This window comes from Microcaecilia unicolor, chromosome 8, assembly GCF_901765095.1.
Source record: "Microcaecilia unicolor chromosome 8, aMicUni1.1, whole genome shotgun sequence".
Classification (NCBI taxonomy): domain Eukaryota; kingdom Metazoa; phylum Chordata; class Amphibia; order Gymnophiona; family Siphonopidae; genus Microcaecilia; species Microcaecilia unicolor.
Window position 1 is genome coordinate 219,005,976 of NC_044038.1, and position 21,594 is coordinate 219,027,569.

The window sequence follows — 21,594 nt, forward strand, 5'->3', positions numbered from 1 at the left end:
CACGTAGCTTAAGAACAGCCTACGAACTAACTAACTTTCGTAAATCACTGAAGACATATCTCTTCAACAAAGCATACCACAACATCCAATAACTTTAACTACAACACATTTCCACGCAACCTCCATTTTGATCGATCTCTTTCTATGCCTGTATATCTAATTTTATCATGTTAACCTATTCTCTATGTAACACCAATTGCAATGTCTACTCTGGAATGGCGAATGCCATAACGGAGCTTTGTAAGCCACATTGAGCCTGCAAATAGGTGGGAAAATGTGGGATACAAATGCAAAAAAAAAAAAAAAAAAATAATAATAATTATGATTTGGACGCCAACTACACGCTATTCTGTAACAATGGGTGCCTAAATTGGATAAAACAACACAGGGTGGAAGAGAAAACAAATCAAAGTGACCAGCCGATCACAGCAGTGAGAGCTCCAAACAAAGTTTATTAGGACCCAACACGGTCCGTGTTTCGGCAAAAAGCCTTCTTCAGGGGTCGTGGCAATTGATTTAGTGCTTTCCTAGCACACACAGTTGATTATACATTCTGCAGAGGATTTATCGACCCCTGAAGAAGGCTTTTTGCCGAAACTCGGACTGTGTTGGGTCCTAATAAACTTTGTTTGGAGCTCTCACTGCTGTGTTCGGCTGGTCACTTGGATTTGTTTTCTCTTCCACCCTGTGTTGTTTTCTCCTTGCGTGACTGTGGAAGGAGCAGATCCCCTTTTTTGTTCTTTCCATTGCCTAAATTGGATCACACACAACTGAAAAGGGGGCATGGCCATGGGAGGTGCATGGGCAGGTCTGGGGCATTCACAAAAGATGAGTATAGTGCTACAGAATAGCGCAAATCCGTACCCAATTTTGCACGCTAGGATTTACTCCAGGTTTCAGCTGGCGTAAGTCCATGTGCTCAACGTTGAGTGCCAAATTCGGTCCCCAAAGGTGAACGCTCATCCCAGAACACCCCGCATAGAATAAAGTTGAGCGCCAGATTTTATCAGCCCCCGAATTTATAGCACCATTTGTAGACTCTGGCCCATATTTTGCAAAATGCAGTGTTATGTTCTTACATAGAATGACGAGCACAGGGTTCGTTCAAGAATTCAAAATTTGCACATGTTGATTACAAAAAAGATACACAGGTCAGTGTTTCAACTCCACGGTCAGCATTGTTCTTTGTTTAAGAAACTATTGAAAACACAGCTTTTGTTCAAACCTTCCTTTGACACGGTACAGTTTTGGAAGGTATGACAGCCAGTGGCGTTCCTGGGGGGGCTGGCACCCGGGGTGGATCGCCGATGCGCCCCGGCCCCCGGGTGCAGCGCCCCCCCATGCAGCGTGGACCCTCCCCCCCCCCCGGCGAAAGGACACCCCTGCGAAGGAACCCCCCGCCGGGTGCATGCCGCTGGGGGGGGGGGGGGCGCGCGCGCCTGTCCTCGGTTGTTCCATGCTTCTTCTCTGCCCCGGAACAACCTTTTCCGGGGCAGAGAAGAAGCATGGAACAACGGAGGACAGGCGCGCGCGCGGCACCCCCCCCCCCCCCCCAGCGGCATGCACCCGAGGCGGACCGCACCCACCGCCCCCCCCCCCCCCCCCCAGGAACGCCACTGATGACAGCAGCACTTTATGTGTCGGATTATGTTAGCAATATTTTACGTTATATTTCTGCTAATTGAAGATGTTTTGTTTTACATTGGAATGTACGTTTTTATGGAAACTGCCTAAGTTTCCATAAAAACATACATACCGATGTATGTAAGCGGGTTAGAAGTCTTTAAAATAAATAAACTCAATAAATGCCAGTGGCAGCATTTAAACCTATACCTTAATATTTAGCACCGTCCGATATCTAGCTTTTGGCAGGGAATATCTGGGTATGGCAGTGAGTGCCACCATTGTTGGGTTCGTGTGTGATATTCGGTGCTATTATCTACTACTACTACTACTATTTAGCATTTCTATAGCGCTACAAGGCGTACGCAGCGCTGCACAAACATAGAAGAAAGACAGTCCCTGCTCAAAGAGCTTACAATCTAATAGACAAAAAATAAAGTAATCAAGTCAATTAATGTGTACAGGAAGGAGGAGAGGAGGGTAGGTGGAGGCGAGTGGTTACAAGTGGTTACGAGTCAAAAGCAACGTTAAAGAGGTGGGTTTTCAGTCTAGATTTAAAGGTGGCCAAGGATGGGGCAAGACGTAGGGGCTCAGGAAGTTTATTCCAGGCGTAGGGTGCAGCGAGACAGAAGGCGTGAAGTCTGGAGTTGGCAGAAGTGGAGAAGGGAACAGATAAGAAGGATTTATCCATGGAGCGGAGTGCACGGGAAGGGGTGTAGGGAAGGACGAGTGTGGAGAGATCCAGGCTTACCAAGGGCATCTGTGTTTAAAAATAGATTCAGCAAGAATAGAGGAACCCCGGGACATACAGGGAGTGTTTTATTTGTTCAAGTGTTGCTGTTAATTATCCAAATATAATTGAGTAGACAAAACCCCCAGCGTGTTTAAAAAAGCTCAGGGCTGACTATTGCTATTAGGAGGCTGCTTTTGTAAAAGCTGTGTCAGGATTATTCTTTTCCTGGTGTGTGATTAATCATCCCTAAACTATATAGTGCTGCCTCATTGCCGGAAACCTTCCTGCAGGTGTTTTTTCTCTTCTTTTTAGTGTGGTCAAACACAAAGTGATGGCATTTGTTTTGCTCCAGTTATTTGTGGAAAGGTTTCAGTGGGGGAATAGAGTTTTGCTGATGTATTCACTCTGCCGCTCCCCAGTACCTCTCCACTCTCGTCTCTCCCCACGCCCCCCCCCCCCCCGGGTACTCCGTTCTGTAGATAAATCTCTCTTATCCGTCCCCTTCTCCTCTACTGCTAATTCTAGACTCCGTTCCTTTTGTCTTGCTGCACCTCACGCCTGGAATAGACTTCCCGAGCCTGTGCGTCTAGCCCCGTCTTGGCCGTTTTCAAGTCCAAACTTAAAGCCCACCTCTTTACCACTGCTTTTGACTCCTAACCACTACTCACTTGCCCTGTCCTTTATCCTCACCTCTTTATTCCCTTACCCTTAATCGTTCTGTCTGTTTACCTGTCTTATCTAGATTGTGAGCTCTTTGAGCAGGGACTGTCTTTTTTGTGTATGGTGTACAGCGCTGCGTATGCCTTGTAGCGCTATAGAAATGATAAATAGTAGTAGTAGTAGTAGTAGTAGTAGTAGTATTACCTTTTCCTAATGAAGCTGTGAGGAGTAGCCTGAGGCCCAGGGGAGATGACTTCAATTCCCACTGCCCCTCCTTGTGACACTGGGCGAGTCGCTTAACCCTCCATTGCTCCAGGTGTAAGATAAGCCCTTTTTGCAGTACTCGCATCACCGACTTTTGCCAGTTGGAGGAAGCCCACTGCAATTCAGCGCTTTCATCAAATTGAGGATATCACAAGGAGTTTACAGTCAGGAATTTGATTATACTCTTGTTCTTAAGCATTTCTGCTATAACATCAGAGATTCATCAGACTATTTGTTATCCTCCTCTGATCTACCTCACTGTTTTGTTTGTTGCTCACGGTTACGTGAGGTTTGTTCCTCCTTTTTGCTTGTTTTGTAAAATACGTACCTGTATATACTATTGTCACTGTTTTTGAAAGAGATCGCCGGCCATCTTCCGACACAAATCGGGAGATTGCCGGCGATCTCCTGAACCCAGCCAAATTGGTATAATCGAAAGCCGATTTTGGCCAGCGCCAACTGCTTTCCGTCGCGGAGCCAGCGAAACTTCAAGGGGGCGTGTCGGCAGGGTACAGAAGGCAGGACGGGAGTGTGGTTACGAGATGGCTGGCTTCGCCCGATAATGGAAAAAAGATGGCCAGATCTGACGAGCATTTTGCCGGCTTCACTTGGTCCATTTATTTTTACGACCAAGCCTCAAAAAAGTGCCCCAATTGACCAGATGACCACCGGAGGGAATTGGGGATCACCTTCCCTTACTCCTCCAGTGTTCACCAACCCCCTCCCACCCAAAAAAAAAAAATTAAAAACATATTTTTTGCCAGCCTCAAATGTCATACCCAGCTCCCTGACAGCAGTATGCAGGTCCCTGGAGCAGTTTTTTGTGGGTGCACTGCACTTCAGGCAGGTGGACCCAGGCCCAACCTCCCCCCACCTGTTACACTTGTGGTGGTAAATGGGAGCCGTCCAAACCCCCCCCAAAACCCACTGTACCCACATGTAGGTGCCCCCTTAATCCCTTAGGGCTATGGTAGTGGTCTAGAGTTGTGGGGAGTGGGTTTTGGGGGGATTTGGGGGGCTCAGCACCCAAGGTAAGGGAGCTATGCACCTGGGAGCAATTTTTATTTTTATTTTTTTAATTTTTAGAAGTGCCCCCTAGGGTGCCCGGTTGGTGTCCTGGCATGTGAGGGGGACCAGTGCACTACAAATGTTGGCTCCTCCCACAACCAAATACCTTGCATTTCGCCAGGTTTAAGATGGCCGGGCCCGGTTTCCATTATGGCCGAAAACCGAAGCCGGCCTTCTCTAAACCCAGTGATCTCAACATTTGACCTAAATGTTGAGATTTAGCCGGCCGGCCATCTTTTTCGAAAATACGGTTGGCTCTGCCCATTTACGGAGCTGGCCCCGGAGATGGCCGGCGCTGTTCGATTATGTCCCTCCACGTAAACCGCTTTGAATATAGTTGCAAAAACCACAGAAAGGTGGTATATCAAGTCCCATTTCCCTTTCCCTATTTGAAATTCTACATGGAATGTTGCTAGAGAAGGAGTAACCTAGTGGTTAGTGCAGCAGATTTTGATTCTGGGGACCTGGGTTCAGTTCCCATTACCCAATAAGTCACCTAACTCTCAGTTGCTCCAGTTGCAAAATAAGTACCTGTATGTAATATGTAAACTGCTTTGATTATAACTATGGAAAGGGTATATCAAATCCCTCCCCTTTCCCTATCTGTGAAGCAGGCAGGTGACCAAATTAACATATAGAGTGAATGTTACACTGAATTAATTCATTTGTTTCTCAAGGGGGGGGGGGGGGGGGGGTCTCCATTTTTGACTTCTGGAGACTGTTAATTCTTTTGTCTTCTTTTAAGTGTGCACACACTGCCCCCTGTTGAGGAAGGTGTAGTATGCCTTTTGAGCAAACAGTTATCTTGGTTCATAAGGAAAGAATGATATAGGCACTGTACTTAATTCTATCTAATATTTTAAAGGAATAGAATTATTCATTTTCTGAACTGATTTTGTGATCCACCAATATTTGAGAGATGTTGAGCTATTTATTTTATTTCATTTATTGTTTGCATTTATGAATCATCCCTCCTAAAAGCTTGAGACTAATGTTTCATGTGCCTCTAGGCAGTTTACAAGAAAAAAAGGAGAAAGTAACAGAAAAAAATATAGTGATGTGGGGAGGGGGGGGTGGAGAGGATGAAAAAAACAAGGAGGGGAGAAGAAAAGAGGAGAGGGGTAAAAACCAGGATGGAAAAAGAAGAAGAAAGGTGCAGACCAAGGGCGGGGGGGGGGGGGGGGGGGGGTAGTTAGAAATTGATTAGTGAAGTCTTGTTGGTCAGCTGACCTTCATACGTATCTAAAAGGAGCCATGACACAGGGAAGCCACTGCTTGCCCTTGGATCGGTAGCATGGAATGTTGCTACTCTTTGGGATTCTGAATGGAATCTTGCTATTCTTTGGGGTTCTACATGGAATGTTGCTGCTAATTGGGTTTCTGCCATGTACTTGTGACCCGGCTGGGCCACTGTTTGGAAACAGGATACTGGGCTAGATGGACCATTAGTCTGACCCAGTATGACTGTTCTTGTGACTTCCAATTTCTTAAATTTCTGTGGCCAGGACTCATGCCTAAAGTATGTTGGGACAGAATCCCACAGGTATGGACAGATATAGCTGAAAGCAGAGCGTCTGGTAGTATCGAGTCTCAGTAGGGATGGTTAGCAGAGCCTTTTGTGAGGAGCAAAGAAAGCATGTTGGAGTGTATGAGAGATAATCTGGAGGAGACCCTTAAAGATGAGAGTAATAATTCCCTGGCATTTTTTTAAACACTGACCGTCGCTGGCTAGATTAGCCCCCATATTTAGTGCCGGGCTATGTCTGGGCACAAGCACTGAGTATCTGAGGCTAACTGAAAGGGCCCTGATTGCTGGAGATTATGCAGTACTTGTATAGTACTGCAAGGCTGCCACGAGGGGTTGCAGCAGCCATTTTCCTACGGCACCTTCTAATTCTTACTTTTAAGGCGCACAGGGTGGGTTTTCCTCTTTATTTAAATTCTCTTACTATTCCCTATTCTCTTGTCCATTTACTTTAATCATAACCGGCTTGTTTTACCAGGTCCAAAACTCACTCAACTGGAATATACTAGAAATTGTGCTTTCTTTCTCGCTGCCCCTATTTTTCTGGAATTCACTCCCCCCCCCCCCCCGCCACATAGCTGTGCAGAACCAACTTATTTAAAGCTTCACTAAAAATATAGCTCTTTGCACCAGCCTTTGCAATCACCTAGATTGTTCCCATGGGGTTGGGCAATGTTACTGTAGTAAGGGTTGACCCAAGGCAAGATACCCCCGGGTCGAGATGCCACCCCCCCCCCCCCCGGGCTGAGATGCCGCCCCCCCCCCCCCCTCCTAGTGTTTTACCTCTTCATGGTGACATTCCAAACTCGGCAGTGATTCTCATACACTACCTTGGCACCGCCTCTTCCCCTTACTGCGACTTCCTTCAGGTGGCTGCACTAAAGGGAAGAGGCAGATGCCGGCGGCGGCAGGGCAGTGTATGGGAATCGCTGCCGGGTTTGGAACGTCACCGTGATGAGGTAAAACGCCGCAGAGCCGCACCCCCGAGATGCCGCTCCTGAAGAGTGCCACCTGAGGCCCCCGCCGTAGGTGGCTTGATGGTCGGACCAGGGGTGTAGCTACGGGTGGGCCTGGACGGGCCCAGGCCCACCCACTTTTGCTCTAGGCCCGCCCCAACCCAACAACATCGCTGCCGGGAGTGTTGCCTGCCAGAAATTCTTCTCCCCGCTGCTGCCTCGGTCCCTGCAGTATTCTTTTTTTTCGCCCGTGACCAGCAGCGCTACGATTCACAGAGGCCGCTCTGCTCCCCACTGCAGCGTCCATTCGGCCCTACGAAAACAGGAAGTGCATCAGAGAGGGCCGGATGGACGCTGCAGGGGGGAGCGGAGCGGCCTCTGTGAATCGTAGCGCTGCTGGCGACGGGCGAAAAAAAAGAATGCTGCAGGGACCGATGCAGCAGCGGGGAGAAGAATTTCAGCCAGAAGTTCTTCGAGAGTTGCTGCACAGGGGGGTAAGGAGTGAGGGAGAAAGTTGGACATGGGAGGGAGAGATGCAGAAGAAGAGAGAGAGAGAGAAAATGTTGGACATAGACGTAGGAGAGAGGGTGACATGTGGGAGTAGGACAGGGGCAGAAAAAAATGTTGTGCCCATCCAATTTGGGCTCAGGCCCACCCAAAATTGGCTGTCTGGCTACGCCACTGGGTCGGACCAACCCTGACTGTTGCCCTGAGGTCCTTTTTAGTAATCCTTCCCCTCCCCTTACCTATCTCCTCCCTTTCTTAGTTTGGCCTATTTCTTAGACTGTTTCTCTATCAGAATTTGTAGTTCTTTTCCTTTCTGATATTGGTTTTAATTATTGTAAAACACTGAGACCTGCTAGTTAGCATTAGCGTAGTATAGCAAATCTTAAATAAACTATATAACTTAAAAATTAGCGCTGAAAAACTACGCGGTTAGCTTGATTCTATAAAGTGCACCTAAAGTTAGCCATACTATATCGAACTTGTGCACGCTCCATTCCTGTAACTAAAATTTATACACACCCGTTTAGACCACCTAAAACCAGGCTTAAGTACCTGCACCTAAGTTAGGCACAGATCGGGTGTATTCCATAACAATGCACATCGTTTTTTTGAAACACCCACAAACCGCCCGTTCCACGCCTATAACCATGCCCCCTTTTGAGCTGCCTGCACTAGAATTTACGTACACTGTGTTATGGAATGCGCCTAGAAGGTTGTGCACATACATTCTAATTAAAGCCAATTAGTGCCGCTAATTAGTTGTTAAGTACCAATTATCAGCACTGATTGGCTTGCTAATTAAGTTGTGTGTGCTTTAGCACAAGCAACTTAAGGCGCTATATATAGAATTTGGGAGTAAGCGTAAAAGTGTGCATGCAAGTTTACAGAATTATGGGGAAAATGTATATTTGCTTTTGTTGACATTTATTGCACAGTAAGCAGCCCGTCACATCTTAGGTGCAGAGTTTGGTTTGTGTTCTCACTGAAGTGTGTCATAGGTCTGGGGTTGTTATGCTGTTTGAGATGTGAGCTAATGTTTTCTTTTTCTCTGTCATTAGAAGGAGGAGCGCATTATGCTTGAAGACATCAGAGTCACTCTCTCGGAGCTGGATAAAGTGGTCTTTTATTTTAAGCAGCTGGATGAAAATCAAGTTGCAAGTAAGCAGGTTTACTCTGCTTTGTTGTTCTGCGTTTCGGAGTCCAGAATTTGAATCTAATTGCACGTGGGAAGCAATATTAAGAGGCACACACCCTGTTAACTACTTTCAGACCAATATTCAAACCAATTTTGAGTTCACTGGCAGCCAGCAAACATATAGTTGGGCTGTCTGTAGATTTTTTAAAAAATATGCAGACACCTTTGGGCCATTTAAATCACGTTTATGGGCCACAGCCAGATATTCTCCATGGGCCCAATATTCAGCACTATTTAACCGCCAGGAACGGCACTTAGCTGGCTAACTGCTAAATGTTTATGTCAGCTGAATACAGTAGAAGTCCAAAAATCCCAGAGTATTTGGGGATTGGGTCGGTCTGGATTCTCAGGCAGCGGCTATCTTCCCCTTCTGGCATTTCTCTTCGCCATAGGAGGGGGCCCTGCCCGCAGTTTTGACTCTTTTTATTACACAAATACAGATTTCATGGTTTCCCCTATCTGTAGATTGATTATTTTCTATGGACTAATATTCTGCTTCTCTTTAAGTACGTTCGCAATCTTTGAACTTTTCAGTGTGTTTAGATCGCTCTGCCACCAGAGAGTGCAATTTTCAAAGGAATTCAATCAATATAATTTAGAAAAAAACAGGAAGTAGATTATTAAACATGAAACCTATGCTCTAATCTTAAATGGCGTTCTCAGTATTGTCCCCAAGACCCCCTCGTGGCTATGCCTCTCCTCTCCCTCCCCCCCCCCCCCCGGACAGTCCAGCGTCTCTCCCTCCCCTCCCAGCCCTGCGCTGCCTGCGACTCCCCCAGTGTACAAACCTTTTAAGAAGTCTTTGGTGCTGCAGTACCGGTGACAGCTTTACTCGCAGGCTGCCTCAACCTACACCATGGCTTTCCCTCCGACCCATCCTGCCCCTTCTGATGCAACTTCCTATTTTTGGAGGGGATGATGGGTTAGATGGAAAGGCAGCATGCAGGCCAGAGGCAGCCTGTGAATAAGGCTGTTGCTGTTGCATCACCGATGACTTCTTAAAATGTTTGTACATTGGGGGAGCAGCGGGCAGGGCCGGGAGGGGAGGTTGAGATGCTGGACAAATGCTGTGGGGGGGGGGGGGGGGGTGTAGGAGGAAGGGAGTCCAGATTCTCGGGTGGTTGGCCGGATTTTCAGACGGTCAGCATGAAAATGTAAAGGGTCCAGATTCTGGGGTGGTCCGGATTTCCTAGCACTTAGTGGCTAGCTGCTAACCAGCTATGTCACGCGACTTAGCTGGTCAAGTGCAAATATTCAGCGCTAACTGGCTAAATTTAGCAGTTAAAATGGGCCTGCTAATTATCTGGTCTATTTTTAACCACTAAGCACTTAACTCGTTAGCGCTGAATATCGGCTTAACTGGTTAAGTTGCCACGGACAAAACTAAAATTGGATATTCAATGCCGGACATAAATTTAGGGGAGGCATTCGCACTGCATTTTTTTGGGTGCAAATAGCTGCAACTAAATTTACATGAGCCCCCTGCACTTAAGTGCTAGTCTCTAACCCATGCCTAACTTCAGATACAGCTTATAAAATAGCGCTTAAGCAAGGGGGGGGCACTGATTTTTTTTAGGTGCGATTTATAGAATTCACCCATAAGTGCCTGGCATTAGGGCCAGGGCTGCTGAGTGGGGGGGGGGGGGGGGGGGGGGCAGGGGGGGCAAAATTCCCTGGGCCCAGGCCTCCAAGGGGGGCACAGCGCTGGGGTCAGGCCGCCGGTGCTGCAGTCCTCGGTCTCACCTGCCTGCCTCCTCGGCTCCGGGCCCCCTTCATTCAAAGAGGCAGTTGCAGATCGCATCTCTTCTGGCCTTCCCTCCCTGTGTCCCGCCCTCGCGGAAACCGGAAGTTACATCAGACGAGGGCGGGACACAGGGAGGGAAGGTCGAAGAGACGCGATCTGCGAGTGTCGCTTTGAATGAAGGGGGCCCGGAGCCGTGGAGGCAGGCAGGTGAGACCACGGACTGCAGCAGCGGGGGGAGCGACGGGGGGCGGCAGCAGTGGGGTGGTGGAGGCGGGGCAGCGGGGGGGGGGGGGCGGAGGCGGGGTTGCCTTGCCTCAGGCCCGGCCTAGTCTCTCGGCGGCCCTGATTAGGGCATCTAGACTGAGGTGCCAATTTATAGAATTGCCCTTCATATCCTTTACTATTGCAGGTGCCCATTAGGCCAGGCATCCTCTGACAATACAAAGGCATAAATTTGTAAACATTGTTTGAAGGTAAACAAGCTTCTGGTTACTGAAAACGCACTAATGTTAGGTGCTGTTATTCAATATATAGTGGGAAAGAACACAGCATAGTCTTGCAGGGCCACAGAGACAAACCAAGTAAAAACATGGTCCAAATGCCATTAGGAAAATATTGCCAGTTGAATTCTTTTCCTGGACGGGCACTTTAATAATTCATAGATAGTGATGGGATTTCGTGAAAGGATCTGTAGCCTCATCTTGCAGTAATTATCTGTTAGATGGTCTTTATTCAAAGAGTCTAGGGGGAGCAGCAATTGTTTTCATGCTCTGGAGAGTGGTCTGATAGGAATGGCGCGATAGAAAAATGAGTTCTCAGATGAAGCAAGAAGCTTCACCTTTAGAAATTACTGGCATCTGCCTTTCTGTACAGATGCATTAGCAGAGAAAAGCTGAAATAAATAGACGCACTAATGCAGAGCTCGTCTGATACTGCTCCAGTGTGTACTGTGGCTTTCTGTTCTCGGCTTCTTCATTCAGGCTGCAATTGCATACCTCGTTTTGGCTTTAATAGAAGGCATCACACTGTAGAAAGAGTCCAGTTTTCTCCACAGTGAAGGCAGGTACTGGAGAGTTAGAAAGGAAAACAGATAGGAATGAAACGACCGTCTCTGATTCAGTGGCGTAGCAAGGGCGGGGCGGTGGGGGCGGTCCGCCCCGGGTGTCAACGGGTGGGGAGGTGCTCCGTCCACCCCCCCAGCGTGGCACAGCACCCCCTGGTGTGGACTCCCCCGGCGCAGCACCTCTCACTCCCCCCCCCCATCCGACAGTCCCCACCTGCCTATCAGCTGAGCTCCGTGCACCCGGCACCTCGAATCTGCAGCGCTGCTGCCTGTAAAAGAAGAAAATTGTCTCGACGTTGGCCCTTCCCTCACTGTGTCCCGCCCTCGAGGAAATAGGAAGTTATATCAGAGGGCGGGACACAGTGCGAGGGAAGGGCCAACGACGAGACAATTTTCTTCTTTTACAGTCAGCAGCGCTGCAAATTCGAGGTGCTGGGTGCACGGAGCTCAGCTGGTAGGCAGGTGGGGACTGTCGGGGGGGGGGAGTGAGAGGCGCTGCGCTGGGGGGTCCACGCCAGGGGGGGAGCTGTGCCACACCGGGGGGGGGGGGCGCGCGCCTTGTTGCACTGCACCCGGAGGGGGGGGGGGTGCGCACAGCGGCGATCCGCCCCGGGTGTCAGCCAGCCACGGAACGCCACTGCTATGATTTCAACTTCCGTGCTTTTGTCACGGCTAAAAAATGTCAGCTAAGCTGGCCAATGTGTAGATCACGTTTTGAGGGACATTTTTGGACATGACATGGTGTTAAGGGGCATGACATAAATCTGTACTGAAATACCTTACACAGCATAAATATTTTTTCTACAATTTAATACTTTTTTCTTCGCTCTTCTTGTTTTGCCTTTAGATACGTGTATCTTCTACCATGTAGAAGGAAGTCGTCAGTCCTTAAAAGTTATATTTTACCTCGACAGTTTTCACTTCTCCAAGCTCCCATCTCGATTTGAAAATGGCGGGAGTTTAAAGCTCCATTGTGTTCTGTTCACCAGAGGTACTGTAATGCTGTTCACTTACTTGTTCCCAGTGGGTTCTCGTTGGATGTTACCTCTACAAAAAAGTTGTGTATCGTAGTGGGAGGTGACCTGCAGTGGCGTAGGAAGGGGGGGCGGGAGGGGCGGTCCGCCCTAGGTGCACGCGCTCAGGTGGTGCCGGCCCCTCTGGTTCCCTGCTCCCTCTGCCCCGGAACAGGTTACTTCCTGTTCCGGGGCAGAGAGAGCAGGGAACCAGCGGGGCCGACGCAGCTCCGAGTGACGTGCACTCGGGGCGGATCGGCCCTCCTGCAGGTAAGAATGCAGTCCGGGGGGGGGGGGGGGGGGTCATGCCGTGCTGCACCCGGGGGGGGGGGGGGGTGCACAGCGGCAACCCGCCCCGGGTGCCATTAGCCCTCGCTACGGCACTGGTGACCTGTAACTTAACACAATAGAAGCAAATTATTGTTCAATCAAAGTGTTTTTTCTCCTCAGATTTGGAAAATCTTGAAGGCCAGTCACAGGGAGGCAGCAACCAGTCTTTGGAAGAGCTTCAACATCAGATTAACGGAGCTTCTCTTGAGAAAGTTCAACATTATTACCGTAAACTCAGGTAAAAAAAAACCCCAAAAACCCTGCAGAGATGATCAGATTTCTGTAAGATCTTGCTTAGAAGAAAAATTGACTATTTACGTGTGTATTATTTACAAGGATAATAGAACGGTGAAAAAGTACATAATAGCAGAAAGAAGACCAGTAAGTTCTTCCACCTGGTTAACCTTGTCCACATTACGAGGATCTATCCCAACTGTCAGTGGTCTAAGGGTGATCACTTGTAGGAAGAAATGCTTAGTCACGGCCCCAGTGGCGTAGCCACAGGTGGGCTTGGGTGGGCCAGGGCCCACCCATTTATGGCTCAGGCCCACCCAACAGTAGCACATGTTTAGTGGTAATTGATGGGAATGCCAAGCTCCGCCAGCTCAAGATTTCCCCCTGATGGTAACGAAAACGCTACTCTCCACGACACCGGCACCTGCGCATGCTCAGTTTTCAGTGCATTTCCAAGGTGGAAAGAAGCGCTTTTCCACCAGCTGAGAATTTTTTTTTTGTTGGGGGGGGGGGGGGGGGGGGGGGGAGGACACTTGGTGCCCACCCAATTCTTGCCTAGGCCCACCCAAAATCTGTTGTCAGGCTAAATCCTGTTCGGGTTTAGTACATGCATAAACCAATACTTAAACGTTTATCTTGCATAAACGTGGAAGTCCCCGTTTTACAAAGCCTGGCGTATGCACGCATTAGACCCAAGTCTGTACAAATGGCAAAGGGGTGAGGGGTGGCCTGGATGTGTTTTGGGTGGGACAAAGGTATGTCAAGTTCGTGGATTTATCCAAATTTCTGTCCGCTCATTCTAAGATTTTGGCGGATTTCAAAAATGACATGCACATCTCCAAGACAACTAAACGAAATCGCTAAACAAAGTGATCCAAGGTAGCCACATATCGGCCCTTCAACCCTATTTCCCCTTAGGGCCTCCTGCTTCGCTAAATGCTTTTTTTTTTTTTAAATAACTGTTTTCTGAAAGAAAGCAATGTCTCAATTTTACGCATTTCAAGTGGTAAAGTATTCCATAATTTAGGCCCCACAATTTGAAAAGTAGTAGCACAGAGACCTCAGAGGCTCACCGATCGAAAACTTGGAACATCCAATAATTTTTTTTTTTTAAAATTACATTTGTACCCTGTGCTTTCCCAATCATGGCAGGCTCAATGCGGCTTACAGGTACTTATTTGTACCTGGGGCAATGGAGGGTTAAGTGACTTGCCCAGAGTCACAAGGAGCTGCCTGTGCCTGAAGTGGGAATCAAACTCAGTTCCTCAGGACCAAAGTCCACCACCCTAACCACTAGGCCACTCCTCCACTGTTGCTACTATTTGAGATTCTACATGGAATGTTGCTATTCCACTAGCAACATTCCATGTAGAAGTCGGCCCTTGCAGATCACCAATGTGGCCGCGCAGGCTTCTGCTTCTGTGAGTCTGACGTCCTGCACGTACGTGCAGGACGTCAGACTCACAGAAACAGAAGCCTGCGCAGCCTTCTACATGGAATATTGCTAGTGGAATAGCAACATTCCATGTAGAATATCCAATAGTAGCAACATTCCATATAGAATCTCCAATAGTAGCAACATTCCATGTAGAATCTCCAATAGTATCTATTTTATTTTTGTTACATTTGTACCCTGCGCTTTCCCACTCATGCCAGGCTCAATGCGGCTTACATGGGGTAATGGAGGGTTAAGTGACTTGCCCAGAGTCACAAGGAGCTGCCTGTGCCTGAAGTGGGAATCGAACTCAGTTCCTCAGGACCAAAGTCCACCACCCTAACCACTAGGCCACTCCTCCACTAAATGCTTGTTCTCAGACCTTAAAGAACATGTAGATTTATAAATTTGAGTAGAAGCAAGCAATCCACATCATAAGTACATAAGTAGTGCCATACTGGGAAAGACCAAAGGTCCATCTAGCCCAGCATCCTGTCACCGACAGTGGCCAATCCAGGTCAAGGGCACCTGGCACGCTCCCCAAACGTAAAAACATTCCAGACAAGTTATACCTAAAAATGCGGAATTTTTCCAAGTCCATTTAATAGCGGTCTATGGACTTGTCCTTTAGGAATCTATCTAACCCCTTTTTAAACTCCGTCAAGCTAACCGCCCGTACCACGTTCTCCGGCAACGAATTCCAGAGTCTAATTACACGTTGGGTGAAGAAAAATTTTCTCCGATTCGTTTTAAATTTACCACACTGTAGCTTCAACTCATGCCCTCTAGTCCTAGTATTTTTGGATAGCGTGAACAGTCGCTTCACATCCACCCGATCCATTCCACTCATTATTTTATACACTTCTATCATATCTCCCCTCAGCCGTCTCTTCTCCAAGCTGAAAAGCCCTAGCCTTCTCAGCCTCTCTTCATAGGAAAGTCGTCCCATCCCCACTATCATTTTCGTCGCCCTTCGCTGTACCTTTTCCAATTCTACTATATCTTTTTTGAGATACGGAGACCAGTACTGAACACAATACTCCAGGTGCGGTCGCACCATGGAGCGATACAACGGCATTATAACATCCGCACACCTGGACTCCATACCCTTCCTAATAACACCCAACATTCTATTCGCTTTCCTAGCCGCAGCAGCACACTGAGCAGAAGGTTTCAGCGTATCATTGACGACGACACCCAGATCCCTTTCTTGATCCGTAACTCCTAACGCGGAACCTTGCAAGACATAGCTATAATTCGGGTTCCTCTTACCCACATGCATCACTTTGCACTTGTCAACATTGAACTTCATCTGCCACTTGCACGCCCATTCTCCCAGTCTCGCAAGGTCCTCCTGTAATCGTTCACATTCCTCCTGCGACTTGACGACCCTGAATAATTTTGTGTCATCGGCGAATTTAATTACCTCACTAGTTATTCCCATCTCTAGGTCATTTATAAATACATTAAAAAGCAACGGACCCAGCACAGACCCCTGCGGGACCCCACTAACTACCCTCCTCCACTGAGAATACTGGCCACGCAATCCTACTCTCTGCTTCCTATCTTTCAACCAGTTCTTAATCCATAATAATACCCTACCTCCGATTCCATGACTCTGCAATTTCTTCAGGAGTCTTTCGTGCGGCACTTTGTCAAACGCCTTCTGAAAATCCAGATATACAATATCAACCGGCTCCCCATTGTCCACATGTTTGCTTACCCCCTCAAAAAAATGCATTAGATTGGTGAGGCAAGACTTCCCTTCACTAAATCCGTGCTGACTTTGTCTCATCAGTCCATGTTTTTGTATATGCTCTGCAATTTTATTCTTAATAATAGCCTCCACCATCTTGCCCGGCACCGACGTCAGACTCACCGGTCTATAATTTCCCGGATCTCCTCTGGAACCCTTCTTAAAAATCGGAGTAACATTGGCTACCCTCCAGTCTTCCGGTACTACACTCGATTTTAGGGACAGATTGCATATTTCTAACAGTAGCTCCGCAAGTTCATTTTTTAGTTCTATTAATACTCTGGGATGAATACCATCAGGTCCCGGTGATTTACTACTCTTCAGCTTGCTGAACTGACCCATTACATCCTCCAAGGTTACAGAGAATTTGTTTAGTTTCTCCGACTCCCCCGCTTCAAATATTCTTTCCGGCACCGGTGTCCCCCCCAAATCCTCCTCGGTGAAGACCGAAGCAAAGAATTCATTTAATTTCTCCGCTACGGCTTTGTCCTCCTTGATCGCCCCTTTAACACCATTTTCGTCCAGCGGCCCAACCGACTCTTTGGCCGGTTTCCTGCTTTTAATCAGAAGTTACATCTGCTCCCAACCACATTTAAGATTTTGTGACCAGCTGTTGTTGAGCAGCACTTCACTGGAGAGATTAGGGAGGAGTTGTTCCCTTAATCCCTTCTGTGGTCCCCCCCCCCCCCCCCCCAGCAAGGTTCAGGCCTCTTTGACAGTGTTGGGAACAGTGTTTCTAAGATTGCAAAGATAATCAGTTATCTGCTGACCAGGGGCGTATCTGGAATCCGGCGGTAGGGGGGGCCAGAGCCAGAGAGGGGGAGCACATTTTTGCCTCCCTCCCCCCCCCGCCGCCTCTCTCCACCCCCTCCCCGCCGTCAACCCTCCCCCGTTGCTTACTTTTGCTGGCGGGGGGCCCCAACCCCCGCCAGCCGAGGTCCGACCCGCAATCTCCATATTTCGTCTTCCTCCGTGGCCATGTGCTTCAAGGAAGTAACGCCAAACTGGATTCAACCAATCAGCACTGCAGCGTTACTTCCTTGAAGCACATGGCCACGGAGGAAGACGAAATATGGAGATTGCGGGTCGGACCTCGGCTGGCGGGGGTTGGGGCCCCCCGCCAGCAAAAGTAAGCAGCGGGGCAGGGTTGACGGCGGGGAGGGGGGCCAGGGCGAAATCTGCGGGGGCCCAGGCCCCTGTGGCCCCACGCAGATACGCCCCTGCTGCTGACACATAACTGGTTACTCACTGAAACGTAACCAGTTATGTGCCTGCTTTCTAAACATCTTTATTCTTTTCCTTGTCTTTAAAAAGTAGATATTTATGTTGCACTCACCTGGTGCATAAACATCTTTCCAACAAGATAAACTCTTGTACTTTCCTCATAATATTCAAAACCATTTCACCAGCCAGGACGGCACCTGGCCAGGGCCGGTCCTAGGGTCTCTGGCGCCCCCCTGCAGACCAGGGGCATATCTGTGTGGGGCCACAGGGGCCTGGGCCCCCGCAGATTTCGTCCTGGACCCCCCTACCGCCGTCAACCCTCCCCCACCTACCGCCATCACCTACCCCCGCCGAGGTCCACTTCCTCCGGTCCGGTGCCTTTAAAAGTATTACTTCAGCTGGCGGGGGACCCCCAACCCCCGCCAGCCCAGCCGAGGTCTTGTTTTAAGAAGTTCTTCCATCCTCGTGCTATTGAAAACTGCCTGCCTGCATCCCTTCCAGTTTCAGACTGAGTCTGACGTCGCAGCACGTTGTACATGCAGGACGTCAATGTGCTGCGACGTCAGACTCAGTCTGAAACTGGAAGAGATGCAGGCAGGCAGTTTTCAATAGCACGAGGATGGAAGAACTTCTTAAAACAAGACCTCGGCTGGGCTGGCGGGGGTTGGGGGTCCCCCGCCAGCTGAAGTAATACTTTTAAAGGCACCGGACCGGAGGAAGCGGACCTCGGCGGGGGTAGGTGACGGCGGTAGGCGGGGGAGGGTTGACGGTGGTAGGGGAGGGTTGACGGCGGTAGGGGGGCGGCGGCTGGGGGGCTATAATGTGCCCCCTCACTCTGGCCCCTGCCCCCCCTACCGCCAAACCTCAGATACGCCCCTGCTGCAGACTATGAGTTGGCGCCCGCACGCCCCCCCCTCAGGCACCCGCGTGCCCCCGCCCCCCCCCAGCCTCTCCTTTCTCTCTTCTCCCACCCTGCCCCTGTCCAGCGATTCTCCTTCGCCCCCACCCCCCACCGCCCTTGGTGCTTTAAATCTTTAATTTACCTCCGTTCCAGCAGCCGCGTCATTTGAAAGCCCTGCCCCGTCTCTAGCCTTCCCTCCCTCCGTGAGTTCGTTCTGCAGTCCAGCCCTCGAGGAAATGACGTCAGAAGGCGGGACTGTGGAACGAACTCACGAAGGGAGGGAAGGCTAGAGACGGGGCAGGGCTTTCAAATGACGGGGCTGCTGGAACGGAGGTAAATTAAAGATTTAAAGCACCAAGGGTGGCGCGGTATGGCGGTGCAGTGCCGCAGCGGCGCCCTTGAAGGCCGGCACCCCCACTGCAGCGCTTACCCCGCTTACCGGGTTTAACTGGCCCTGCACCTGGCCAGTTAAATGGTACTTAGCTGGCTATCCGGCGATATTCAGCAGGAAATAAGCTGTCTGTCTCTTGCTGAATATCGCCGGCTAGTGGCTAGCTGGTTATATTGCCCAATATTTATTTTATTTATTTGTTGCATTTGTATCCCACATTTTCCCACCTCTTTGCAGGCTCAATGTGGCTTGCATAGTACTGTAATTGGCGTATCTGGCTATCCTCTGATTTTCAGTGTGAGTTTGGCAGACATATTTGGCCATGTGAATACCTTGAGTATCTTTGGCCGGTTTAAACATAACCAGCCAGTGCTGAATATCGACTTGGCCAGTTATGTTGAAACCGTCCAAAAATAAATCGGATATTTAATTGCCGGTCACCGGAAATTTCCCAGCATTGAATAACCAGGCTCAACGCTGACCACAGGATGCAGCCCGGCTACCTCCTGCGTTCTGAAAATCTGTCCCAAAGCTTTAACTTGTTGGGCAGACTGGATGGCCCATATAGGTCTTTATCTGCTGTCATCTACTGTGTTGCTATGTTACATTTCCCTGTGTTTTAGGACAGGCTCTATGTTGACAGATTCTATTTAAAATACAGGTGAAAATTGAGTCACACTGACCTGCATGTCTCAGTTCCTACTTCTACGACCTACCTAAAGCGATGTGTATAGCAGCTGAATACCACCGCAGTCAGAAGCTATACATTTATTGAATATTCAGCAACCGATTCAGCAACTGGATTCTGTAAAGGTTGCCCAATCTCAGATCCACATACAAGCTAATTAGTTAACGAGCTGATAACAATCAATTATTGAGGTCATTTGGCACTAAATTGGATTTGTGCGCGAATCTGCCTACATACTATTCTATAACACTACACACCTAAATTGTCTCGCCTGTGGGAGGGGCATGGGCGGGTCATGGCATTCCCAAAATTTAGGCACAGTGTTATAGAATACTGGGGATTACATGCCAGGATTTACACCAGGTTTCAACAGGCATAAGTCCTCGCACCCAAGGTTGGGCGTAGGAGTCCGCGCTAAGAACTATTCTGTAAAGGGCGCTTAGCCTTAGGGAAGTCTTTCCAAACCCTCTCCTGGTGGTCGAACAACCCAGTTAGGGTTGCGAGGTTGCTCCAATGAATATAAATGAGACCAGATCTGCATGCACTGGGTCTCTAATGTATGCAAATCTATTTCATACATAGTCATTACAGAATCCCTTAAAACCAGGCTGGTTAGATGGTTTTCCAAGATAGGATATGCCTGGAATAGATCACTTTTCTAAATAATTATTTTATGATCCTTTCTAGGGCGTTTTATCTTGAGAAATCTACGGATTCCAATACCACTGCGTTGAAGATTGATCAGGTACACTGGCTTGCAATTACCCTGGCTTGTGCAGGGAAATTAGAAAGGATAAACATTCATGACCCTTTTAATATAGAAAGAAATACCTTAAATAGTATCTTTTTTTCTTAATCGTGGACTAGCAGGGAATTGCTCCTTTCATTACTCTGTGTCTGGCTGCAAGCGTGCAAGAAAAATGTCAGGAAGTGTTTTTTCACTGAGAGAGTGGTGGATGCTTGGAATGCCCTCCAGCGGGAGGTGGTGGAGAGGAAAACGGTAACAGAATTCAAACATGCATGGGATAAACATAAAGGAATCCTGCTCAGAAGGAAGGGATCCCCAGAAGCTTAGCCGGTGGTGGGAGGCAGGGCTGGTGGTTGGGAGGTGAGGATAGTGATGGGCAGACTTATACGGTCTGTGCCAGAGCCGGTGGTGGGAGGCGGGGCTGGTGGTTGGGAGGTGGGGATAGTGCTGGGCAGACTTACACAGTCTGTGCCAGAGCCAGTGGTGGGAGACGGCGCGGGTGGTTGGGGGGGCGGGTATAGTGCTGGGCAGACTTATATGGTCTGTGCCAGAGCCGGTGGTGGGAGGCGGGGCTGGTGGTTGGGAGGCGGGGATAGTGCTGGGCAGACTTACACGGTCTGTGCCAGAGTCGGTGGTGGGAGGCGGGGCTGGTGGTTGGGAGGCGGGGATAGTGCTGGGCAGACTTACATGGTCTGTGCCAGAGCCGGTGGTGGGAGGCGGGGCAGGTGGTTGGGGGGCGGGGATAGTACTGGGCAGACTTATACAGTCTGTGCCCTGAAAAAGATAGGTACAAATCAAGGTAAGGTATACACAAAAAATGGCACATGTGAGTTTATCTTGTTGGGCAGACTGGGTGGACCGTGCAGGTCTTTTCCTGCCATCATCTACTGTGTTACTATGTTACTATATAATATTTGTAAATATAGGGGGTAAAGTGTTTTTACAGTGTTACATAAAGAGAAGCAAGCATTTCATGTTCTGCAGTGGTCATGTGTGGCCAGCCTGGAGGTTCATGTACAGCGGGTATTTCTCAAGCTGGCCATTGAGTATCCCATCTATTCCACCTTATGTGTGTTTTATTTAACTGATGACAGGCAGGATAAAGTGGTGTATAGACTATGTTCAGAAGGTGAAAAGAACTACAAAATAAAAATAGAAAAGGAACCAATTATCAAAGAACCAAACATGACAGACACATATCAATATCAGTGATGTATTCATTCAAGGTGTGTGTGTGTGTTATTCACTCACCCCCTGTCAGTTCCTCCCTTCTGCCGCATCTCTCCCTTCCCTTCCTGGTCTTGCAAAGCTCTCGCCATTCCTTCCCTCCCCCCAGCTATCTTAAAATCACCTCCAGTCTTCATCTGGGCAGTGCCAGCACTAGCGGCACTCATAGGCTGCCTGCGGCCTGCACCGGGGCTTTCTCTCTGAACTGTCCCGCCCCTTCTGATGCAACTTCCTGTTTTCTGAAGGGGGCAGGATGGTTCAGAGAGAAAGACCTGGTGCAGGCCGCAGGCAGTATATGAGTGCCAATCC

At 48.9% G+C, this 21,594-nt stretch overlaps 1 protein-coding gene across 2 annotated transcripts in view; it reads left to right on the plus strand.

Moving 5' to 3' along the window:
* Nucleotides 1-21,594, plus strand: part of PREX1 (phosphatidylinositol-3,4,5-trisphosphate dependent Rac exchange factor 1) — a 378,063-nt gene that overhangs the window by 337,594 nt on the left and 18,875 nt on the right. For both annotated transcript variants that reach the window (XM_030212317.1, XM_030212318.1), the window contains exons 33-36: nt 8,395-8,494; nt 12,186-12,329; nt 12,802-12,919; nt 19,998-20,055. In XM_030212317.1, the coding sequence (XP_030068177.1) occupies nt 8,395-8,494; nt 12,186-12,329; nt 12,802-12,919; nt 19,998-20,055 (420 nt within the window). The remainder of the gene's footprint in view (nt 1-8,394; nt 8,495-12,185; nt 12,330-12,801; nt 12,920-19,997; nt 20,056-21,594) is intronic.